Consider the following 18,251-nt stretch of genomic DNA (forward strand, 5'->3'; position numbering starts at 1 on the left):
ACCAGCTCCTGCTGCCTCTCTCTAGTTCAGTCATTTATTTATCCCACCTTAAACCACTAACGGCCAAAGCAGCCCTCCAAACACGGGCCTCCTCTGAAGCATAACTGAAGCAGGAGCAGGACACAAAGACCTCCTATGAGTCTCCTCTTAATACACAAGTACTGGACTGTGTAGGTTTGTGTATGTGATGGTGGAGTGTTTGTGCCTGGGTTCTAACAGGACTGCTTGTGTCAGAGAAGACTTGGGTGAAAATGTTATTTTTCCACTGCTTAGAAAACTCCTGATTATTAATAGCTTGATTAGAAGCTCTTTATTTTATTGAGTAATCAGTTAATGAGGCAGCGACAGACAGACAGACATGTCTGCTCAGAAGAACAACACTTCAGTGAAGAGAAAGAAAGATGTTGCTGCCAGTTGAACAGAATAAATCGAATAGTCCACAAGAGGTAATTCACTCATTTTAATCAGGCAGCAATGGTCCTTAATTAAGTTCTCTCTGTGATGTGTGTTCATGTGTGAGAGATAACTCACAAATAAAGCCTGGACAAATTGACTTTATGCATTCTGGTTGAATTCTGCATTTAAAATCTTTATTCATGATAATAAATAAAACATAATGTAGAATTAAACACAGCAGACACAGCACAGAGTCATGCATTCAGAAGTACAAGTCTTCCTGCAGAGGAGCACATGATTATCCTTTTACACACAAACATGATCTTGTAGGAGGAAGGCAGCACAGTGAAGCCACTGCAGAGGTGTCTCTGCTTTAATGGCAGCAGGATACTGGCCCCAAGGAAACACAGACTTTGTTGAAAACACCTCCAACTTCTCTTGAACTGAAAGCTTTTTTACCACAAACAGTTAACATGTCCATAGATTCATCCTGCTTTAGAAGAGAAACACCACAGAGGGCATTATTAGATCATTCTTCTGAAGATAATGAGGCTCAAAGGGAAACATACTAAAGGTCTGTTTTCATGATTGACAGTTTCCTTTAAAGGCAGCCCTGGACGTTTATGCATGTTCACCCCACCTCTGCTCCGCTTTGTGTGCCGAGTGAAACCCGTCTCTTTAGAAAAACACCTCATTAAAAAGTCTTGTCCATGCTGTAAGTCCAGTCGTGTTTTTGGGGTACACCAAGCTCTCTGGGTACAAATTAGATGTAGCTTTCGATATAAAACTTGAAACTTTTTCTTATTCAGCCCTGGAGGTTGTTCTGGCAAAGTCTGATGAATCGGGAGGAGTTGAGTCCGTGTCATCCAGAAAGATAAAGTCAAGAGGTTTTATCATCCCATGTTGAAGCTCCCTGAAACACAGAGTATATTATTAGACATTTTTGACATACCTTTATACAGTGAACCCCTCGAGAACACTACGCTGCAAACATGCAGGCCTGCTGGTCGTACATAAAAAGTCTCTAAAAGTAGTATGGGAGGTAGAGCCTTCAGTTATCAGGCCCCTATCCTTTGGAATCATCTACCAGTCAGGGTCTGGGAGGCAGACACCCTCTCTACTTTTAAGACTTTCCTTTTTGATAAAGCTTATAGTTAGAGCTGAATCAGGCTTGGACCAGCTCTTAGTTATGCTGCTATAGGCTTAGACTGCCAGGGGAACTGACACACTGGGATCCTGTCTTTCTTTCTCTCTCCTCTCTCTGCCTGTCTCTTACTCTAAGTCTTCCTGTTCCATTAAAGTCACTAACCATAGACCTTTCTTGAGTCCCTGAGCTCCCTTGTCTCGTAGGTTCCTCTGGATCTCTACCGTAGACTCCAGATGCTACAACAACTACTATCCGCCTCACCAATATCATCTCTCTCTCTCTCTCTCTCTTCACCTCCCTCTATCCCTCTCTCCAACACAGTCTCAGCAGATGTGTGTCTAACATGAGTCTGGTCCTGCTGGAGGTTTCTGCCTGTTAAAGGAAGTTTGTCCTTGCCACTGTAACTTGCTAAATGCTGCAAAGTGCTCTGCTCATGGTGGATTAAGATGAGATCAGACTGAGTCCTGTCTGTAAGATGGGACTGGATCTTATCCTGTCTTGATGTTGGGTCTTTGTTAATTAAGGTTGACCGATTGACCAATTGATTGATTGATTGATTGATTGATTGATTGATTGATTGAAATCTGTAAGCAACATAACAGCTAATTATCCTCTCTAACTGAATCTCAATGCAGACTGACATAATCTTTGTTTTTATTTATTATCATAAATATATCCAACATAATATATCCTTACGTTATATCATCTGAAACATTATTCTCTAATACAGCAGACAGCGTTTTCAGTCCAGTAGTAGAGATTTGATTCTGATGCTCTGAGACTTCACAATAGAGAATGAATCATTCTTTCCCTCATCCTTACCCTGAAGTCTGTTACACAACATCTACAGAGCGGAACGCTAAAATGGAGCCTTTGTGTCCACTCTCTCTTCTTCTGTCTCTTTCGCACTGCTCTGCTACATTTGTCGTGTCCCTGGAGATGTCATGTTATGAGCAAAGCTTGAAGAAACAGTTAGAGTTGTGCAATAAGGTCCACCCCGGAGCACAGATTCCTAAACCACTGACATCTTTGCAATGACATCATGCCCCTCCCAAGCTCCAGTGTCAGTAAACAATGGAGCGTACAGTTCTGGGGCTGTACTGTAAAATCAGACGAACAAGACTGTGCACCTTGAAGTATGTTAAAGCTGGTTATACATTTGAGGACAGGCTGACAGATGATTAGAAGAACATGTCACTGTTTCACATTGTAGAGTGAAAAGTGGAAAATATTAGTTTATTTTATTTTTGTATTTAACCTTTATTTAACCAGATGAGAACCTATTGAGATCAAGACCTCTTTTACAAGGGCGACCTGGCCAAGAGGTCAGCAGCACACGTCAAAATAAATAGTACAGTTCAATAATATTGGAGCACATATACAGTCAGTGTGTAGAAACAATCAATAATTTAGAAGTGCAACTAATTTGCAAATAAAGTGCAATTCGTGATCACAAAACAGCATTTTTTTCAAACACAGGCACTGCTCTGTGGTCTGTCTTTCTTTTAGATGCAGCCAAAGGCGTCAAGTGAAATAAAATCAGACAATTTCAACTCCTTCTGGAGAATATTCCAAGCAGTAGGAGCAGCAAAACTAAACGCTCTCTTACCGAAGTTCTGTCCGAACACAGGGAACACACATTTGTAAAGTGTCACAGGAGCGCAAGGCATCGTGGCTTTTTGATCTTTGAAGATACACACATAAATAAGTTGGGACCAAGCCAATGAGAGATTTATAAACCAGACGTAGCCAATGTGTGTGTCAGCGTACACTTAAGGATGGCCAGTCAGCTTTGATGTAAAGTTCACAGTGATGAGTGAATATGATAATGATATATGCTATTTAAAGACTGAAGCTCCCAAATACAACACATCACCGCAATCTATCAGAAAAGTTGCAGATATGAGAAGTTTCCTCGCTCTGAGGGAGAAACAGGATCTGTTTCTGAAGAAGAAACCTAGTTTCACTCTGAGTTTAAAGACCAGGCTGGCTCTATGAGCTTTCTGTGCAGACAGGTACTTGTCTCTTTTTAACCTGATTTCTCGACCTTCAACAGATAATCATTAGATGCTAACGACTATTGTTGTCTTGGTAAATTATGCATACATCTAAAGGTTTATTTATCCACTACAATTGTTAGTCAGTGATGATGAAGCATAGGCCAGTTCAGGGGGTTCAGCTGTGGTTTAACATATTTTAATATTAGCAGCAGACGGTGCTTGCTTACAGTTTGACTGAATACTTTACGCACTGTGCTGAAGTTAATTAGATCTTGTCGTCAGCTACTTCTTGATCAACTAGTAAGAGCAGGAACTTTCTGAGGAAAAGGAGTCATGGCCCAGGAACCAGAACCAGAACCAGGGATGAGCGTGTTCAGCTGACTAAACGATTAGAAGTCGTCACCCTAACTAGTCAGCACCAGATTTTCTTAGTTGGTTGAACTGATTGTTTATATTCTTTTTTATAAGTTATATCAATAAATCAATAAATCTGCAGCATGTAGACTATTGACACAGACTATTTCCAAATAGAGCAGGTCTAGACCGTACTCTATGTTCTATTGTTAACAAAGACCCAACATCAAGACAGGATCAGATCCAGTCCCATCTTACAGACAGGACTCAGTCTGGTCTCATCTTAATCCACCATGAGCAGAGCACTTTGCAGCATTTAGCAAGTCACAGTGGCAAGGACAAACTTCCTTTAACAGGCAGAAACCTCCAGCAGGACCAGACTCATGTTAGACACACATCTGACCATGAGAGAGAGAGAGAGAGAGAGAGAGAGAGAGAGAGAGAGAGAGAGAGAGAGAGAGAGAGAGAGAGAGAGAGAGAGATGATAGTGATGAGACAGATAGTAGTAGTTGCAGTTATATTAGTGTCACAGCCACCCACCACAGGCTGGGGCTGTAGCTTCAGTTAACGCTTACTGCCACAACACTATAATGCTCAGACGGCGTCTTGTAGCGCAGCGCAGTGTGTCAGTATTGATCTAGCAAATTGAGATAAAGTTGCATGTAGGGTGTGTCTGGACAAACAGTCATATAACCACTCAGAGCAGCGTGGAGGCATAAAGCGGCAAAGTGGACCAACAGCTGGTGGCCACATTCAGCTAACCAATTGGACATTATTTACCTGCAGACGCCGTGGTCCTGTGTTTAGCAGTATTAAAAAAATCGTGCCCAATGCTGAGTGTTTCTTTAGTGTTTTCTTTCTCTTAGACAAGTCGAATTTCTGTTTAAACAATTAGGATATCAATCACTCTGAACATCACTAACTGAGGTGTCATTGAAAATCTGTCTGGATTCCTTAAAAAGTTCCAGCATTTGGAGAAGAGCAGGAGCCTGAATTCATCCATCTTTTAAAGCTCCTGAAAGGATTCAGAATTAATTTGAGTCTATTTCACGACCAATTAAAAACTCTTCATAGAGACTTTAAGCCAACTGTGCTGAACCTCATTAAAAGTTCATAAGTGTAGATTAAAATTCAACCTTCAGATATCCTAAATCATCCTCATCCAAAATAATAAATGCATACACTACCAGCTAAAAGTTTGGAAACACCTTCTCATTCAAGGGTTTGTATTTATTGTAATGATTATAAACACTGTAGATTAATACTGAAGACATCAACACTATGAAAGACCATATATGGAATTATTGTATGAGCAAAAAAGTGTTAAACAAAGCAGAACCTGTTTTATATTTTAAATTCTGTAAAGTAGCCCCCTTTTTCCTTCATGACAGCTTTGCACACTCTTGGTATTCTCTCAGTCTGCTTCGTGAAGTGGTCTCCTGGAATGGTTTCTAATTAACATGAGCCTTGTCAAGAGTTCACTTGTAGAATGACTTGCCTTCTTAATGTGTTTGAGACCATCAGTTGTGTTGTTCAGAGGTAGGGTTAGTACACAATGGATAGACCTATTTGACTACTGTTGTAATCCAGATTATGGCCAAACCAGATTATTTCATAGTTTTGATGTCTTCAGTTTTAATCTACAATGTTGGAAATAATTAAAATAGATAAAAACCATTGAATGAGAAGGTGTGTCAAAACTTTTGACTGGTAGTGTGTATAAAAGGACTTTATAAGAATGATGTAAACAACAGCAGAACTTGCATGTCACATCTGTGCTGCCAAATTCAGTTTAAGACTCCACCTGAATAGAGAGAAGATCTCTATCACAGTCTCCAAGTCCTGTAACTCAGTGCAGTATTCTGAGCAGATACAAATCCAGGCTGAGGGCTTTTCAACACATTATATAAGAAAGTTGAGCTGTGGGGTTCATAGAGAGATCTGTGTGTTAAGCCCTGACAAAATTCCTTTTCTGCTGTGTCATACGGGTGGTGATCCCGCAGTTATCAGGTTATCAGAGCTTCTATCTGTCCTTCAATCCCCTTTGACTCAGTCATAGCTGCAATCCTGCAAAGGCTAAGCTTGAGTGTGTATGTGAGGCTGTGTGTGTATATGTGTGTGTACTCTCCACCCTTAAAGCCTACTTCCAACTGTGCCTGCACTGTGAATTCCCTCTGATCATGTTTCCTGTCCTGCCAGATGAAAAACTCACAATAACCCGACACGTCTGTGTGTGTGAGCGTATGTGTGTGTGTGAGCATGTGTGTGTGTGTGAGCATGTGTGTGTGTGTGTTGGGGGGGAAAAGGTGACACGTCATGGCTCTGTGACTACAAATTACGCTCCAGCTGAGTGGATGTAAGACAGTGTGCTGAAGATACATTGAGACTAAGTGGGAGATTTATGCATGTGTGTGTGTGCGCCTCTGAGATGTCTCGGCCCTGCATGTGGTTTTGTGCTTCTGACGAGTGTGATAAACCTGTCTGAGTGAGCATTTTGTACTTGCTCATTTACAATATTGCACGGAGGAGTGAACTAAACACAGCGGGGCTTTAGGAGTTTAACACAGGCTCAAAATCATGCTCTTTTGCCCTCAGAGCTTATCACCTTACCTCTCCTCCTTCTCGTCTGCCGGGCGAAATGAATCCACCCGCAGAGAGGCCAAATGAGGTGAAGCTGCAGGCTGATAGGTTGTGTGTATGATAAATGTACTTTGGCTAACCCAGACATAAGGGAACAGGCAATAAAAAGCATCCACGCACTCCACCTGACAGTTTGTGGAAGGCAGCTTTGTGCCTCTCTTGCTGCTCATTAAAAGATTCCAACCTGCTTGAAAGTAGCAGCCTGGTTTAGTCAGACAATGATGAACAATAACTCACTGTGTCTGATGCCAACAATTAATGGGACCAATTTCTAGTTAATGAACCAACAGCTGTGATTGAAAAGGCATTAGCAGGCCAATTTATTTATGAACAGGGTCGTTTTGTTACTCCTTTTCCTTCCTTTCTCACTGCCTTCCCCTGCTTTGCATGTCTCCTTCCCTCACTTCCTGCTGATGTAGAAGTTGGAAACCTGAATCATGCCGTTCTGCTTGTTGCTGTCGGGCAAAGAAACCAGTGCATCAGTTCAACAGCTCTACTCTGCAGGACAGGAATGTGCACTGTAGAGCAGGGGTTCCCAAACCTTTCAGCCCCCAAAATAAAGGTGCCAAAGACTCGGGACCCCCACTGTCCCTCAAAGTGATTTAATGTGGATTCATGTAGCTGGTCTGCAGAAAATGACCCTACCTATATGAGCATGTGTCTGTGTTTCCTGTGCTGTTATGAATGAACCTGCTGCTACTGATGCTTTTGATAATTAACTGTTACTAACCCTAAACTGAGGAGTCATCTGACAATAAGAAAGGCAGAAAACTCATTACATTTTCTATTTTCAAGGTTTTATTTCAAGGTTAGTTACTATTTCTGTCAATATCTTTTACTATAATGGGTCAAATTTAACTTTTGTCATTCAACTTTGTTTTGTGCATTTTTTCAGTGTTTCTTTGTTCACCACAAATTAAAAAAATATATATAAGTGTAATACAAAAACAACAAAGAGAAAAATAAATTAATAATTTAAAAAAAATATTACAATAAAAAAGAAAAATATTCTGGAAGACATCTCATGACCCCCATTTGGTCCTTGCGACCCCTCAGGTGGTCCCGACCCCACTTTGGAATCCCCTGCTGTAGAGCAGGGGTCATGAGATGTCTTCCAGAATGTTTTTTTTTTAAGTTACCTAAAATTATTTATAATTATAACTATTTATTTTTGTTTATTTACCTTATTTTGTTAAGTTTATCTTCCTTTTTGTTTGTACTGCTAATTATTATTATTTGTTTATTATAAGTATTTTGTTTTGTTTTTTGGATTTATTCATTTTTTCTTTTCTTTATTGGTTTTGTATTTCACTTATATATAATTTGTTAACTTGAACAAAGAAATACTGAAAAAATGCAAACAAAAAGTTGAATGACAAAAGTTATCTAAAGGAAAATAAACTTAAGAAAACAAGGTAAATAAACAAATATAAATAATTATAATTATAATTATAAATAATTTTAGATAACTTAAAAAAAAAACATTCTGGAAGACATCTCATGACCCCTGCTCTACAGCAGGGGATTCCAAAGTGGGGTCGGGACCACCTGGGGGGTCGCGAGGACCAAATGGGGGTCGTGAGATGTCTTCCAGAATGTTTTTCTTTTTTCTAAGTTATCTAAAAATATTTATTATATTTATTATTATTATTTGTTTATTGTAATATTTTTTTGTATTTATTAATTTATTTATATTTTTGTTGTTTTTGTATTACACATATATATATATATATATATATTTAATTTGTGGTGAACAAAGAAATACTGAAAAAATGCACAAAAAAAAGTTGAATGACAAAAGTTATCTAAAAATAGTAAATTTGACCAATTATAGTAATGAATATCAACAAAAATAGTCTCTAACCTTGAAATAAAACCTTGAAAATAGAAAATGTAATGAGTTTTCTGCCTTTCTTGTTACCAGATGACTCCTAAGTTTAGAGTTAGTGAACAGTTAATTATCAAAAGCATCAGTAGCAGCAGGTTAATTCATAACAGCACAGGAAACACAGACACATGCTAAAAAAGGTAGGGTCCTTTTTTTCAGACCAGCTAAATTAAGCCACATTAAATCACTTTGAGGGACAGTGGGGGTCACAAGTCTTTGGCATCTATATTTTGGGGGTCGTGGGCTGAAAAGTTTAGGAACCCCTGCTGTAGAGAATATCACTATCTTAAAACATCCAAAATCAGCAATGCAGAACACAAACCGTCAGAATCCTTCAGCTTACAACGTTTGTATTTCTGTAGTATGTAAAATCAAATAATGAAAGGCAAATGCTCTTGATGAGTGATAATCTACAATGATAAAAAGAGTGAAAGAAGGGAGTTATACAAGGATTGACTAGAGCTAAGTAAAGGGGAACTTTGCACATCAAGTTACCTATTCTCCACAACTTATATCAACCCTGCTTTTTCCAAATGTCGCTTCATTCCTATCAGCATCCAGACCTCAGATCTGGCACACATGCACACACACACACACACACACACAACACCTACACTTGAGCCTGCAGGCTGCTGAGGAAGTTGTCAATGCGGTCCTGTGGCATGTCTCCGTCCAGGTGAGCCAGGTAGGTGTACAGCTTCGTGAAGGTGGTGAATGGGATCCTTGCAGCACCGCCCTCCTCGTCCTCTGTCAAGATCTCACAGGCAAACTTCAGAGAACTCATGAGGGTCTGAGGAGTGAGTGCAGAGACACAGAGAAGCAAACTTTGTTAAAAAAAAAAGAGACACAAAATATACAAAAGCACTTATTCAGCAATCAAGGACGTTTGAGCATCACAAGCAGACACTGCAAACACACTCACATGGCTCGCTGTCAAGTTAAAAAAAGAGCCAGATGAGTGTAGATCATGACTGCCCTCATGTGGTCAGAGTGTTTAGAGCACCACTTCCCTCTATTGACACTGAGCACATAATGTTGATGCTTAGCTGCATTTGCTTTTGTAGAGTCTAAGTCGTCATTCATCTGCAAAGTTTTCATGTTTAAAGATGTTCACTTTAATCTGTCTTCTGCTCTATCTGCAACTTTGAAGCAAAGTCATTGGCTTCCAAAGATTTAAGTAGTCAGAGGAGGATTTATCCAGTCAGAGCCTGGGGACCGTGTTAGAAGACTGGATCATGGATGTCTGGATGAATTCTAAGGACTGGAAGACTAGACTGTCAGATGAACAAAAAAACACTTTTTTTGTGAGGATCTCAAACTGTGCCAGGTCTAACCGTAGGTTTAACAGCTCTGAGGAAGAGGTTTAAAGGGTTTGAAATCTGGCCATATGAAACATCTCACCCCTCCCAGAGCATTGCAGCCCAGGGCGAAGAATTCCAACCAGTCAAAGTCTGAGCCGAAGCTTCCCAGAAACAGCAGGGTCTCAAGCTGGTCCACGGGTAGACACAGACCCTTCCATTTCTTCAGCAGATCCTTCTTGCTGCATGTGTCCTTGTGGGATAGCTGAAAGTGAGTGAGGGGGGAAGAAGAGATGGGAAAAAAATGAGGTTAGCTACTTCACAAGATGACTGTTCAAAAATGCAAATGAGTAATTAATCAGCGTTATTTGTTGCAAAAGCAGCGATGTGCGGAATCAGGAAGCTGTAAATATTAATGGTCTGTTTATCAGCAAGCTTCTTCAACTTAGAGTGAACTTTAACACATGGTGAGAATCTTATTCAGACACAGCAAGGATACATGCAGACAAAGCTGGTTGACTGAAATGCAAGCTACGTGTTAGAGTGCATATGTCACAGGACAGCTTTGATATAAGTGCCCGGTTTGCAGCCGAGTGTGAAGCAGCGGGGATGAGGATCAGCACCTCTAAGTCTGAGGCCATGGTGCTCAGTCAGAACAGGGTGGCTTGCCCACCCCAGGTCGCACAAGTGAAGGGAAAAGGGAGCGGGAGATTGAGAAACTGAATCGGGGAAGCGTCTGCAGTGATGCGGACGCTGTACTGGTCTGTCGTGGTGAAGAGAGAGCTGAGCCAGAAGGCAAAGCTCTCAATTTACCGGTCAATCTACGTTCCAACCCTCAGCTATGGTCACGAGCTGTGGGTAGTGACCGAAAGAACAAGATAGCGAATACAAGCGGCCAAAATGAGCTTTCTCCACAGGGTGTCTGGGCTCAGCCTTAGAGACAGGGTCAGGAGCCCAGACATCCGGGAGAGGCTCAAAGTAGAGCCGCTGCTCCTCCAAATCCAGAGGAGCCAGATGAGGTGGTTCAGGCATCTGGTCAGGATGCCTCACGGATGTCTCCCTGGGGAGGTGTTTTGGGCATGTTCGTCCGGGAGGAGGCCCCGGGGAAGACCCAAGGCACACTGACAAGATTATATCTCTCAGCTGGCCTGGGAGCGCTCTGTATCCTCCAAGAAGAGCTGGTGGAAGTAGCCGGGGAGAGGCCACAGTCTCAGAGAAGTGAAACCGGATAAGCAGAAGAAGATGGATGGTTACCATATCATTTTATTCTAAGCTAAAGTAAGCAGTAAAAGCATCACTGTTACTAACACAAGCACACAAATAGAGCAGCACCCTCACAAGGTTAGGACTGCTGGTCTTTAAGGACACATTAATTTTTCAGTTCTCTTAATGAATCCATTGCACCGAGCTGCAGGTAGATGCCTGAGGTGAGATAAAATAAGTTTATATATAATATAAAATTTTAATGCCCATATGGGGAGACGGCATCATAACAATATGCAGATACATGCATACAGAGAACAAGTGTAAGCAAATGTGGGTATTAAACTTATTGCAGATAATAATTACACTCATGGAAAAGTAGATACAGCGATCATTTACAGAGGCTTTAAGGGAGCAATTAAGAACTCTCAACTCAACTTTATTTACATAGCACCTTTCATACATAAACATGCAGCCCAAAGTGCTTCACAGAATAACAAAGACAGCAAACAACAGAAATGGTAAAATTCTAAAAGGCATGGTTATAAATAAAATACTTAAAAATTAAATCAACACATTAAAATTAATAAAATAAGTAAGAGTGGAAAGAAAAGTTAAAAATAAGGTAGCATTAACACAATCAGATGAGTACATGAAATAAATAGATAAATAAATAATTAAAGGCCCTGTGAGGAGTTTTGAACTGGCTGAGAAACAGACTGAAAATGATACTGATGCCTCTTTATAACCTTCAATAGCAAACAAGACCATCAGCAGCAACACTGACACCTTCTCTGTTGTAATTTTTAATGCCTGAAACCACCCTGGGGGGGTAGGTGCCAGACCAGATGATGGACATCTTGCTTCAGAAACAGTCTTTATTGACTGTTTTCATGGAAAATAATCACATTGCCTGATAAAGTTGACTGTTGAACACAACAGGGGGAGGCTTTTGTTGGAAACACTACTTTTGCATGTACAGGACAAGAGATGAGAGGTATCACTTTGTCCACAAGGGGGCGCCAGAATCGATACAAAACAAAAGTTCCTCACAGCAGCTTTAAATACGATAAATAAATGTTAAAGCAATTATTATAATAATAATGCAGTCAGGGCTAAAAATAAATAATAATTATTATTATTATTATTAAAAGCTAGATCAATAAGGTAAGTCCGGGGCGCCGTTGGCCTAGCGGTCTAAGCGCGCGCCCCATACACAGAGACCACAGCCCTCGTCACAGGGGTCGTGGGCTCGACTCCAGCCTCGACCATTCACTGCAGGTCCTCCCCCACTCTCTACTCCCCATATTTCCTGTCTTTCTTCAGCTGTCCTATCCACCTTATTTTCGGCGGTTGAACCATAGACAGTATAAATAATGGACGTAGTATCCGTGACGTCACTCATCTGTTCCTGAGAGCTGTTAGGAAGCAAATCGACGGCGGCAGCCATATTGGAAATGCAGAACTCAACCAGGCAGAGTTTGACATAGTGGGAGCCTCCTAGCCAATAGCTATGTGTTCCAGACCGGGAGTCACGTCAGTCATGTCCTTATTTGGGCAAAAACTCGTAATCTTAATATCTTCTGAACCGTCACGTTAGAAAAAAATTCACCCCCCGTACAGTGTGTGCTGATAGAGAGATTAGCTTCTTAAGGCTGACTTATACTTCTGCGTCTCCCCTACGCAGCAGGGGCTGACGCGGACTTGAGCCCCACATACTTGTGCGTCGGTGTCTGTGTCGCGCAGCAATTCTCCGCCGAAACACCTGAGGGCAGTGTGGTCTCTCTGATAACCGGTCCCGCTACGATCTCTGTTTACTTTTCCACAGAGTTTCATAGCGTGTTGTGTTAATCTACAGCTGATACATGTTGCTGTTTATCATACAGACATGATTACATGAAGAACAGAGAGGAGGAGATGAAATACACGGCCGATGTGCGGCCGATGTCCGGGATCCCGGAAGTGTTGTAAATGAGGGAAAGACAAAGCCGCCGAACGGACCAATCACAGAGCTTGCGGTCTGCGTCGGCTCTACGGGGAGTTACATTTTGGAGGAGGTGCACGTCAGCTACGTGCGTAGGCCACGGCGTAGGTTCGGGAGCCACGCGGACCCCCGGCGTAGGGTACGCCGTTGATTCAACGCAGAAGTATAAATCAGCCTTTAGGGCCAAGCTGTTTTTTGAACTAGGCTGTAAACATGTTTATTAATGCTGCAAAGATCGTCTTTTTCCCATTCATGTCTATGTGGTTTCTGGTGTTTCTGCAGCCAGCCTCAAGCGGATTTTCGACGTATTGCAGTTTATAACACTTCTGCATGGGCTTCATCGTTTGAGACCGGAGGTTGCCGCTTGGGTTGAACGGACGCAGACAGTTAACTGTTATTTTGTGAAGCACTTCTGGTTCCTTACTTCCAGTCAATGGTAAACACCAGTAGCTTGACTAATTCAAAGCCGATAGAGCAACAAATCTCTCGAAAGTGATGTCATCAAGGAAAACGGGAATTATGTGTGCCATCAGAGGATGTCACAACAGCTAATACAAACGGAAAAGGCCAAGCCACACAACGACAAATATTTAAAGCCGGATGTCTGGCACAAAACTCTGAAGTACGTCATAGCTTTACTTCCACACTAAAAATAAGGCGAATACATTAAAGCTGCTGTGAGGAACTTTTGTATTGTATCGATTCTGGCGCCCCCTTGTGGACAAAGTGATACCTCTTATCTCTTGTGCTATACATGCAAAAGTAGTGTTTTCAACAAAAACCTCATCCTGTTGTCTTTTAACAGTCAACTTTATCAGGGAATGAGATTATTTTCCATGAAAACAGTCAAATAAAGGCTTTTTCTGAAGCAAGATGTCCATCATTTGGTCTGACACCTACCCCCTCAGGGCGGTTTCAGCCACTCAAAATGACAACAGAGAAGGTATTAGTGTTGTTGCTGATGGTCTTGTTTGCTATTGAAGGTCTTAAGGCTGATTTATACTTCTGCGTCTCCCCTACGCAGCAGGGGCTGACGCGGACATGAGCCCCACATACTTGTGCGTGTTCGTGTCGCGCAGCTATTCTCCGCCGAAACGCCTGAGGGCAGTGCGGTCTCTCTGATAGCTGGCCGCCTGCTTCCAGTCCCTCTACGATCTCTGTTTACTTTTCCACAGAGATTCAGAGCGTGTTATGTTAATCTACAGCTGATACATGTTGCTGTTTATCATACAGACATGATTACATGAAGAATAGAGAGGAGGACACGGCCAATGTGCGGCCGATGTCCGGGATCCCGGAAGTGTTGTAAATGCGGGAAAGACAAAGCCGCCGAGCGGACCAATCACAGAGCTTGTGGTCCGCGTCGGCTCTACGGGGAGTTACATTTTGGAGGAGGTGCACGTCAGCTATGTGTGTAGGCCTCGCCGTAGGTACGGGAGCTACGCGGACCCCCGGCGTAGGGTACGCCGCTGATTCAACGCAGAAGTATAAATCAGCCTTTAAAAAGGCATCGGTATCATTTTCAGTCTGTTTCTCAGCCAGTTCAAAACTCCTCACAGGGCCTTTAAAGGCGAAAATGCCCAAAAATATTTTAATTTTTTTTTTTTTAAATGTAAGTCTTTAGTTAACTTTTAAAAACACCCAGAGAGCTCGCCATTTTGATATCCAGAGGCAGAGAGTTCCACATCTTAGGGGCGTAAAAACAGAAAGCTCTCTGGCTGGTGTTTGTGTGAGACACACGAGGAACATTTAAAAGGGAAGCATTCGAGGACCTCAGTGATCAAGCTGGAACATAAAATGACTGGAGGTCTGTGATGTATGGAGGAGCAAGGCTGGAGGACGTGAGACTCATTTTAAACATTAGTTCTCATCTGACAGAATGATATGATATGGTTAGGTGTAAATAAAATATATGAAGTGAACCTTTATGTGCTCCGTGGTCTATCTATATACCTGTTTATGCAGAGTCTTCAGTAGACCTGGAGTCAGCCCAGTGTCTGTCTTCTGGGTGGCAACATTCATCTCCAGCCGGTCCTTGACAGGCAGACATTCTCCCTCTGACAGTGCGCTGAAGTATCTAGGAGAGACACACGCACATCATTAACATACATATATTATGAAACTCTGCTTAGCTTTACCTCCGCTGTCACTCACCCTCACTGCTCTCCAAGCATGCCAATCAAACACGGAGATAAAAGCATGCTATGGAAATCGAGGCGTGAGTTGGCATCGGTCCTAGTTGAGTTCTCATGAGGACCACTAGTTGCATTAATCAGCATGTGTTCTAGTTTCCTTTGTCTGAAGCTAAGTGATGTGTTTTCATGCTAAAGGGCAAACTGTGGCTTATCTCACTTCACAGTTAAAACAATATTTAAATGTTGACTTTCAGCATTCCTGAAAGGCATGTGCCTGGTGTTACTTTAATAGCATATAAACATCTTGTAACCCAGGAGACATTTGAAATGTTTCTCTTTCACCATATGGCTCTCTTTTTTTATCTGCTGCTGTAAACACCACCCGGCCAATGAAAAAGCAGATGATGTGACACTCCTTGGGGGAACAAAAATGCTTGATGTATTATAATTTCATCAAGTGCTTCTTCTCAGATAGTTTAACTGCTGCAGCGACGTGGAAGCCCCTGGGATCCAATTAGTGTGAGTCGATGCACAGATGAGCGATGCACAGGTGAAGGGGTCTGACTTTCACACGCTGACGCAGCCAGGAGAATGTTGGTGGTTTTGTTTAAGAGATCAAGACTGAAATGAAACACAAACACATGCATCCCCTACCGTCTACCAGAACCACCACAGACAACTTGGACTTACGCCGCAGACCACAGCAGCAGATCCTTTGGCTGTGTGCGGATGGCTGCCTTAGTGAAGTTTTTGAGGAGGTCTGGGAGCTCAGGAGGGATGTTGATCTGCTGGGCACAGTACATCGTGTCTGGAAGAGGCATGGCTGCAATAACACAACATTACAGCTTAGTCCAATTAGCACTGGAAAAAATGACCCTCATAAAACAAGAAAAAAAAAACTTATTTTAAGGTACTTTTACCTTGAAATAAGCAAAAAAATCTGCCAAAAGATCAAGTGTAAATTTGCTTGGTAAGATTTCTTAAAATAAGACTTAATATTTAGAAAACTGTGATCTTAAAATTAGCAGGGAAAACATATTTTAAGCAATATTGTACCAGTATTTTAAAGCTTAGTGTCTCAGAATAAAACAGGAATGATAACAATTAGTATTTTGCACTCAAAAAAATATTTCTGCACTAATACATTTCATGTCAACTTCTTCATTTGAGATATATTCACCTTCATTTGAGTTGTATTATAGCGGCACTTCTCTAGGTTTAAGACCAGCTTGTACTTGAAATAAGATGACAAAGTTTAATTTGAGTATTTTGAGATATAATGTCTTCTCATAGTGAGCTGGATATACTAATATTCAGTCATGTTGTTTTTTAGGATAAGCCAGCTATGCTCTAAAGGAGGTGTTTCATTGTGTGCATGTAGTTTGAGGATGTATATTTTTATCTGATTTAGAAGAAACAGTGTCTGAAAACTGAAACCCACCCTTAAAAAAAACAACCTTTCTTTCTTTCTTTTATAAATGGAGCTGCATTTACTTAAATCAAGTAAAGGGTTTGTCTTAAATCAAGATTATCCGTCTTCTACAAATAAGATCTCAGCTTGAAAAATGTCTGAAATGTAAAATAAACCTTGTTTCTTCTAAATTCCAACTCAAAACAAGATCATTTCAAGATTGTTTGACTTAACAGGATATTTAAGATGTCTTAAAACAAGTCCCTCTATCTTGCTCTAATGTTAGTTGTTGAGTGAATGTATCTTAAATCAAGTGGGAGAAGACATTTAGACAAAAAATGAGACAATTTCACTTGGTAAGATTTTGAGTTTTTACAGTGCAGGTGATAGTGTAGAGGTATGTCTGTATCAGAGGATGCTACAGGAACAAATGAAGTTAGTATGAGTAACCAGATAAATTATCTCATCTAAGGACACATGTTGGAAACATGTCACGTGATGTTTTGATATCATATCTTAATAAATGGAGGTAAAAGCTGATCATGAAAGCCCTAGCTTGCACTTCTTATTTTCTTTAGTGCGAGAAAAACAAGAGTGAAATCAGAAAAGCTCATTAATACAACACGGAGGAACATCGATCAGTGAAATGTTGACACAAATGACACAAAGATAGGCTAATTTATCAAATATTGTCCTCGAGTCAGCTTTAATTATATATATATATTTAAATATATAGTTCTATAACATCCTGAGCATTCAAACTGTAACTGTACCTGGATAGTTGAACGAGTATTGAGGAGTAAGTTTCAGAAACCAGTTTTCTATCTGTTAATGTGAACTCATGGATGCGTAGTAAACATCGTCGCATAGCAACGCCTCTCTTCTTCGTTTGTTCAAATGAGGTAACTGCACCATGTTGAGCTCCTCACTGCCCCCTGTGGCTCGGAGGGAAAGTGCATTCATTTAAAACCGCGGGAAAATACTTTCATTTAATTGTACTCGTTTTTTGGAACATTAAATCCAGTAGGCATTCTGTACTCCTCTGCAGTAGATAAAACATCAGATCTTGCTTTCTCTGTTGTTCTTTCATTGGAAATGCATGAAAAAGTGCCCTCTGAATGCCCCTCAAATGTATAAAACTTTAAAAAGTGCCCCTCCAGGTGGCTCAATGTAAATAAAAGTGTCCTCTGTATGCCCTTGTAGTTATTTACACTATGTTAATTTTGTAATATAATCAATTATATAGAAATACATAGAATTGTGTTTTTCCTTTTTCAGAATTCCATTTCCCTCACAATTGGTCACATAAATATTCACCAGGATGCAGGAATTAAGTGTGAGATGCTAAATATTTTCTAGGGGAGGACCCCCAGACCCCCTTCTTGCTACCACTACATCAATACATTTTAATTCAGGAGGTGCCCCTTTTTTTGTTTTCCCCCCTGCCCCTCAAACAGTCCGAGTACACCACTGCCTGTAGGGTTGGGCTCCAAGACCCTGAAATAAACTTTATTTACAGACAAAACACACTAAAAACAACTTTAACACACATATAGACATACAAAAATGTCTTAGCACAAGTCCCTTTTCAGTTTCTTATTTACACTTGAAATCTTGGCAGTATTGTCTCTATTATTTTGATGCCAATAAAGCCAGTTTAATTTACAGAATAATTTACTTTCACCAAAATGTTATGACAATTTTTCAGCCACTTGAGGGATGTTACCATAACTTGTAGGTCTACAATCTGTAAGCTGTTGCAGCAGTGCTCAGGCCCTGACAATTTAGTTTTCAC

The 18,251-nt window shown here is 40.9% G+C and overlaps 1 protein-coding gene across 2 annotated transcripts; it reads right to left on the bottom strand.

The window, feature by feature from the left end:
- Positions 1–442: 442 nt before the first annotated feature.
- Positions 443–17,352, bottom strand: ropn1l (rhophilin associated tail protein 1-like). Of its 2 annotated transcripts, none has more exons than XM_034705846.1 (6): positions 17,230–17,352; positions 15,736–15,868; positions 14,864–14,987; positions 9,827–9,988; positions 9,040–9,215; positions 443–1,309 (listed from the first exon to the last, which is right to left on the bottom strand). In XM_034705846.1, exons 2-6 carry the CDS (start codon positions 15,864–15,866, stop codon positions 1,198–1,200), a joined length of 705 nt encoding a protein of 234 aa, XP_034561737.1. In that variant the 5' UTR covers positions 15,867–15,868; positions 17,230–17,352; the 3' UTR covers positions 443–1,197. The 2 variants fall into 2 exon arrangements, with proteins under 2 accessions (XP_034561737.1, XP_034561739.1); XM_034705848.1 differs by lacking the exon at positions 443–1,309 and adding an exon at positions 6,829–6,992.
- Positions 17,353–18,251: the final 899 nt, after the last annotated feature.

The sequence above is a fragment of the Notolabrus celidotus genome, chromosome 17, assembly GCF_009762535.1.
Source record: "Notolabrus celidotus isolate fNotCel1 chromosome 17, fNotCel1.pri, whole genome shotgun sequence".
In the NCBI taxonomy this organism is placed as follows: domain Eukaryota; kingdom Metazoa; phylum Chordata; class Actinopteri; order Labriformes; family Labridae; genus Notolabrus; species Notolabrus celidotus.

Coding starts and splice junctions, on each gene's coding strand:
- ropn1l (XM_034705846.1), bottom strand. CDS start 15,866: ATGCCTCTTCCAGACACGATGTACTGTGCCCAGCAGATCAACATCCCT. Junction 14,988..15,735: donor CTGCTGCTGTGGTCTGCGGC/GTAAGTCCAAGT, acceptor TGTCTCTCCTAG/ATACTTCAGCGCACTGTCAG. Junction 9,989..14,863: donor TGAAGACTCTGCATAAACAG/GTATATAGATAG, acceptor ACTCACTTTCAG/CTATCCCACAAGGACACATG.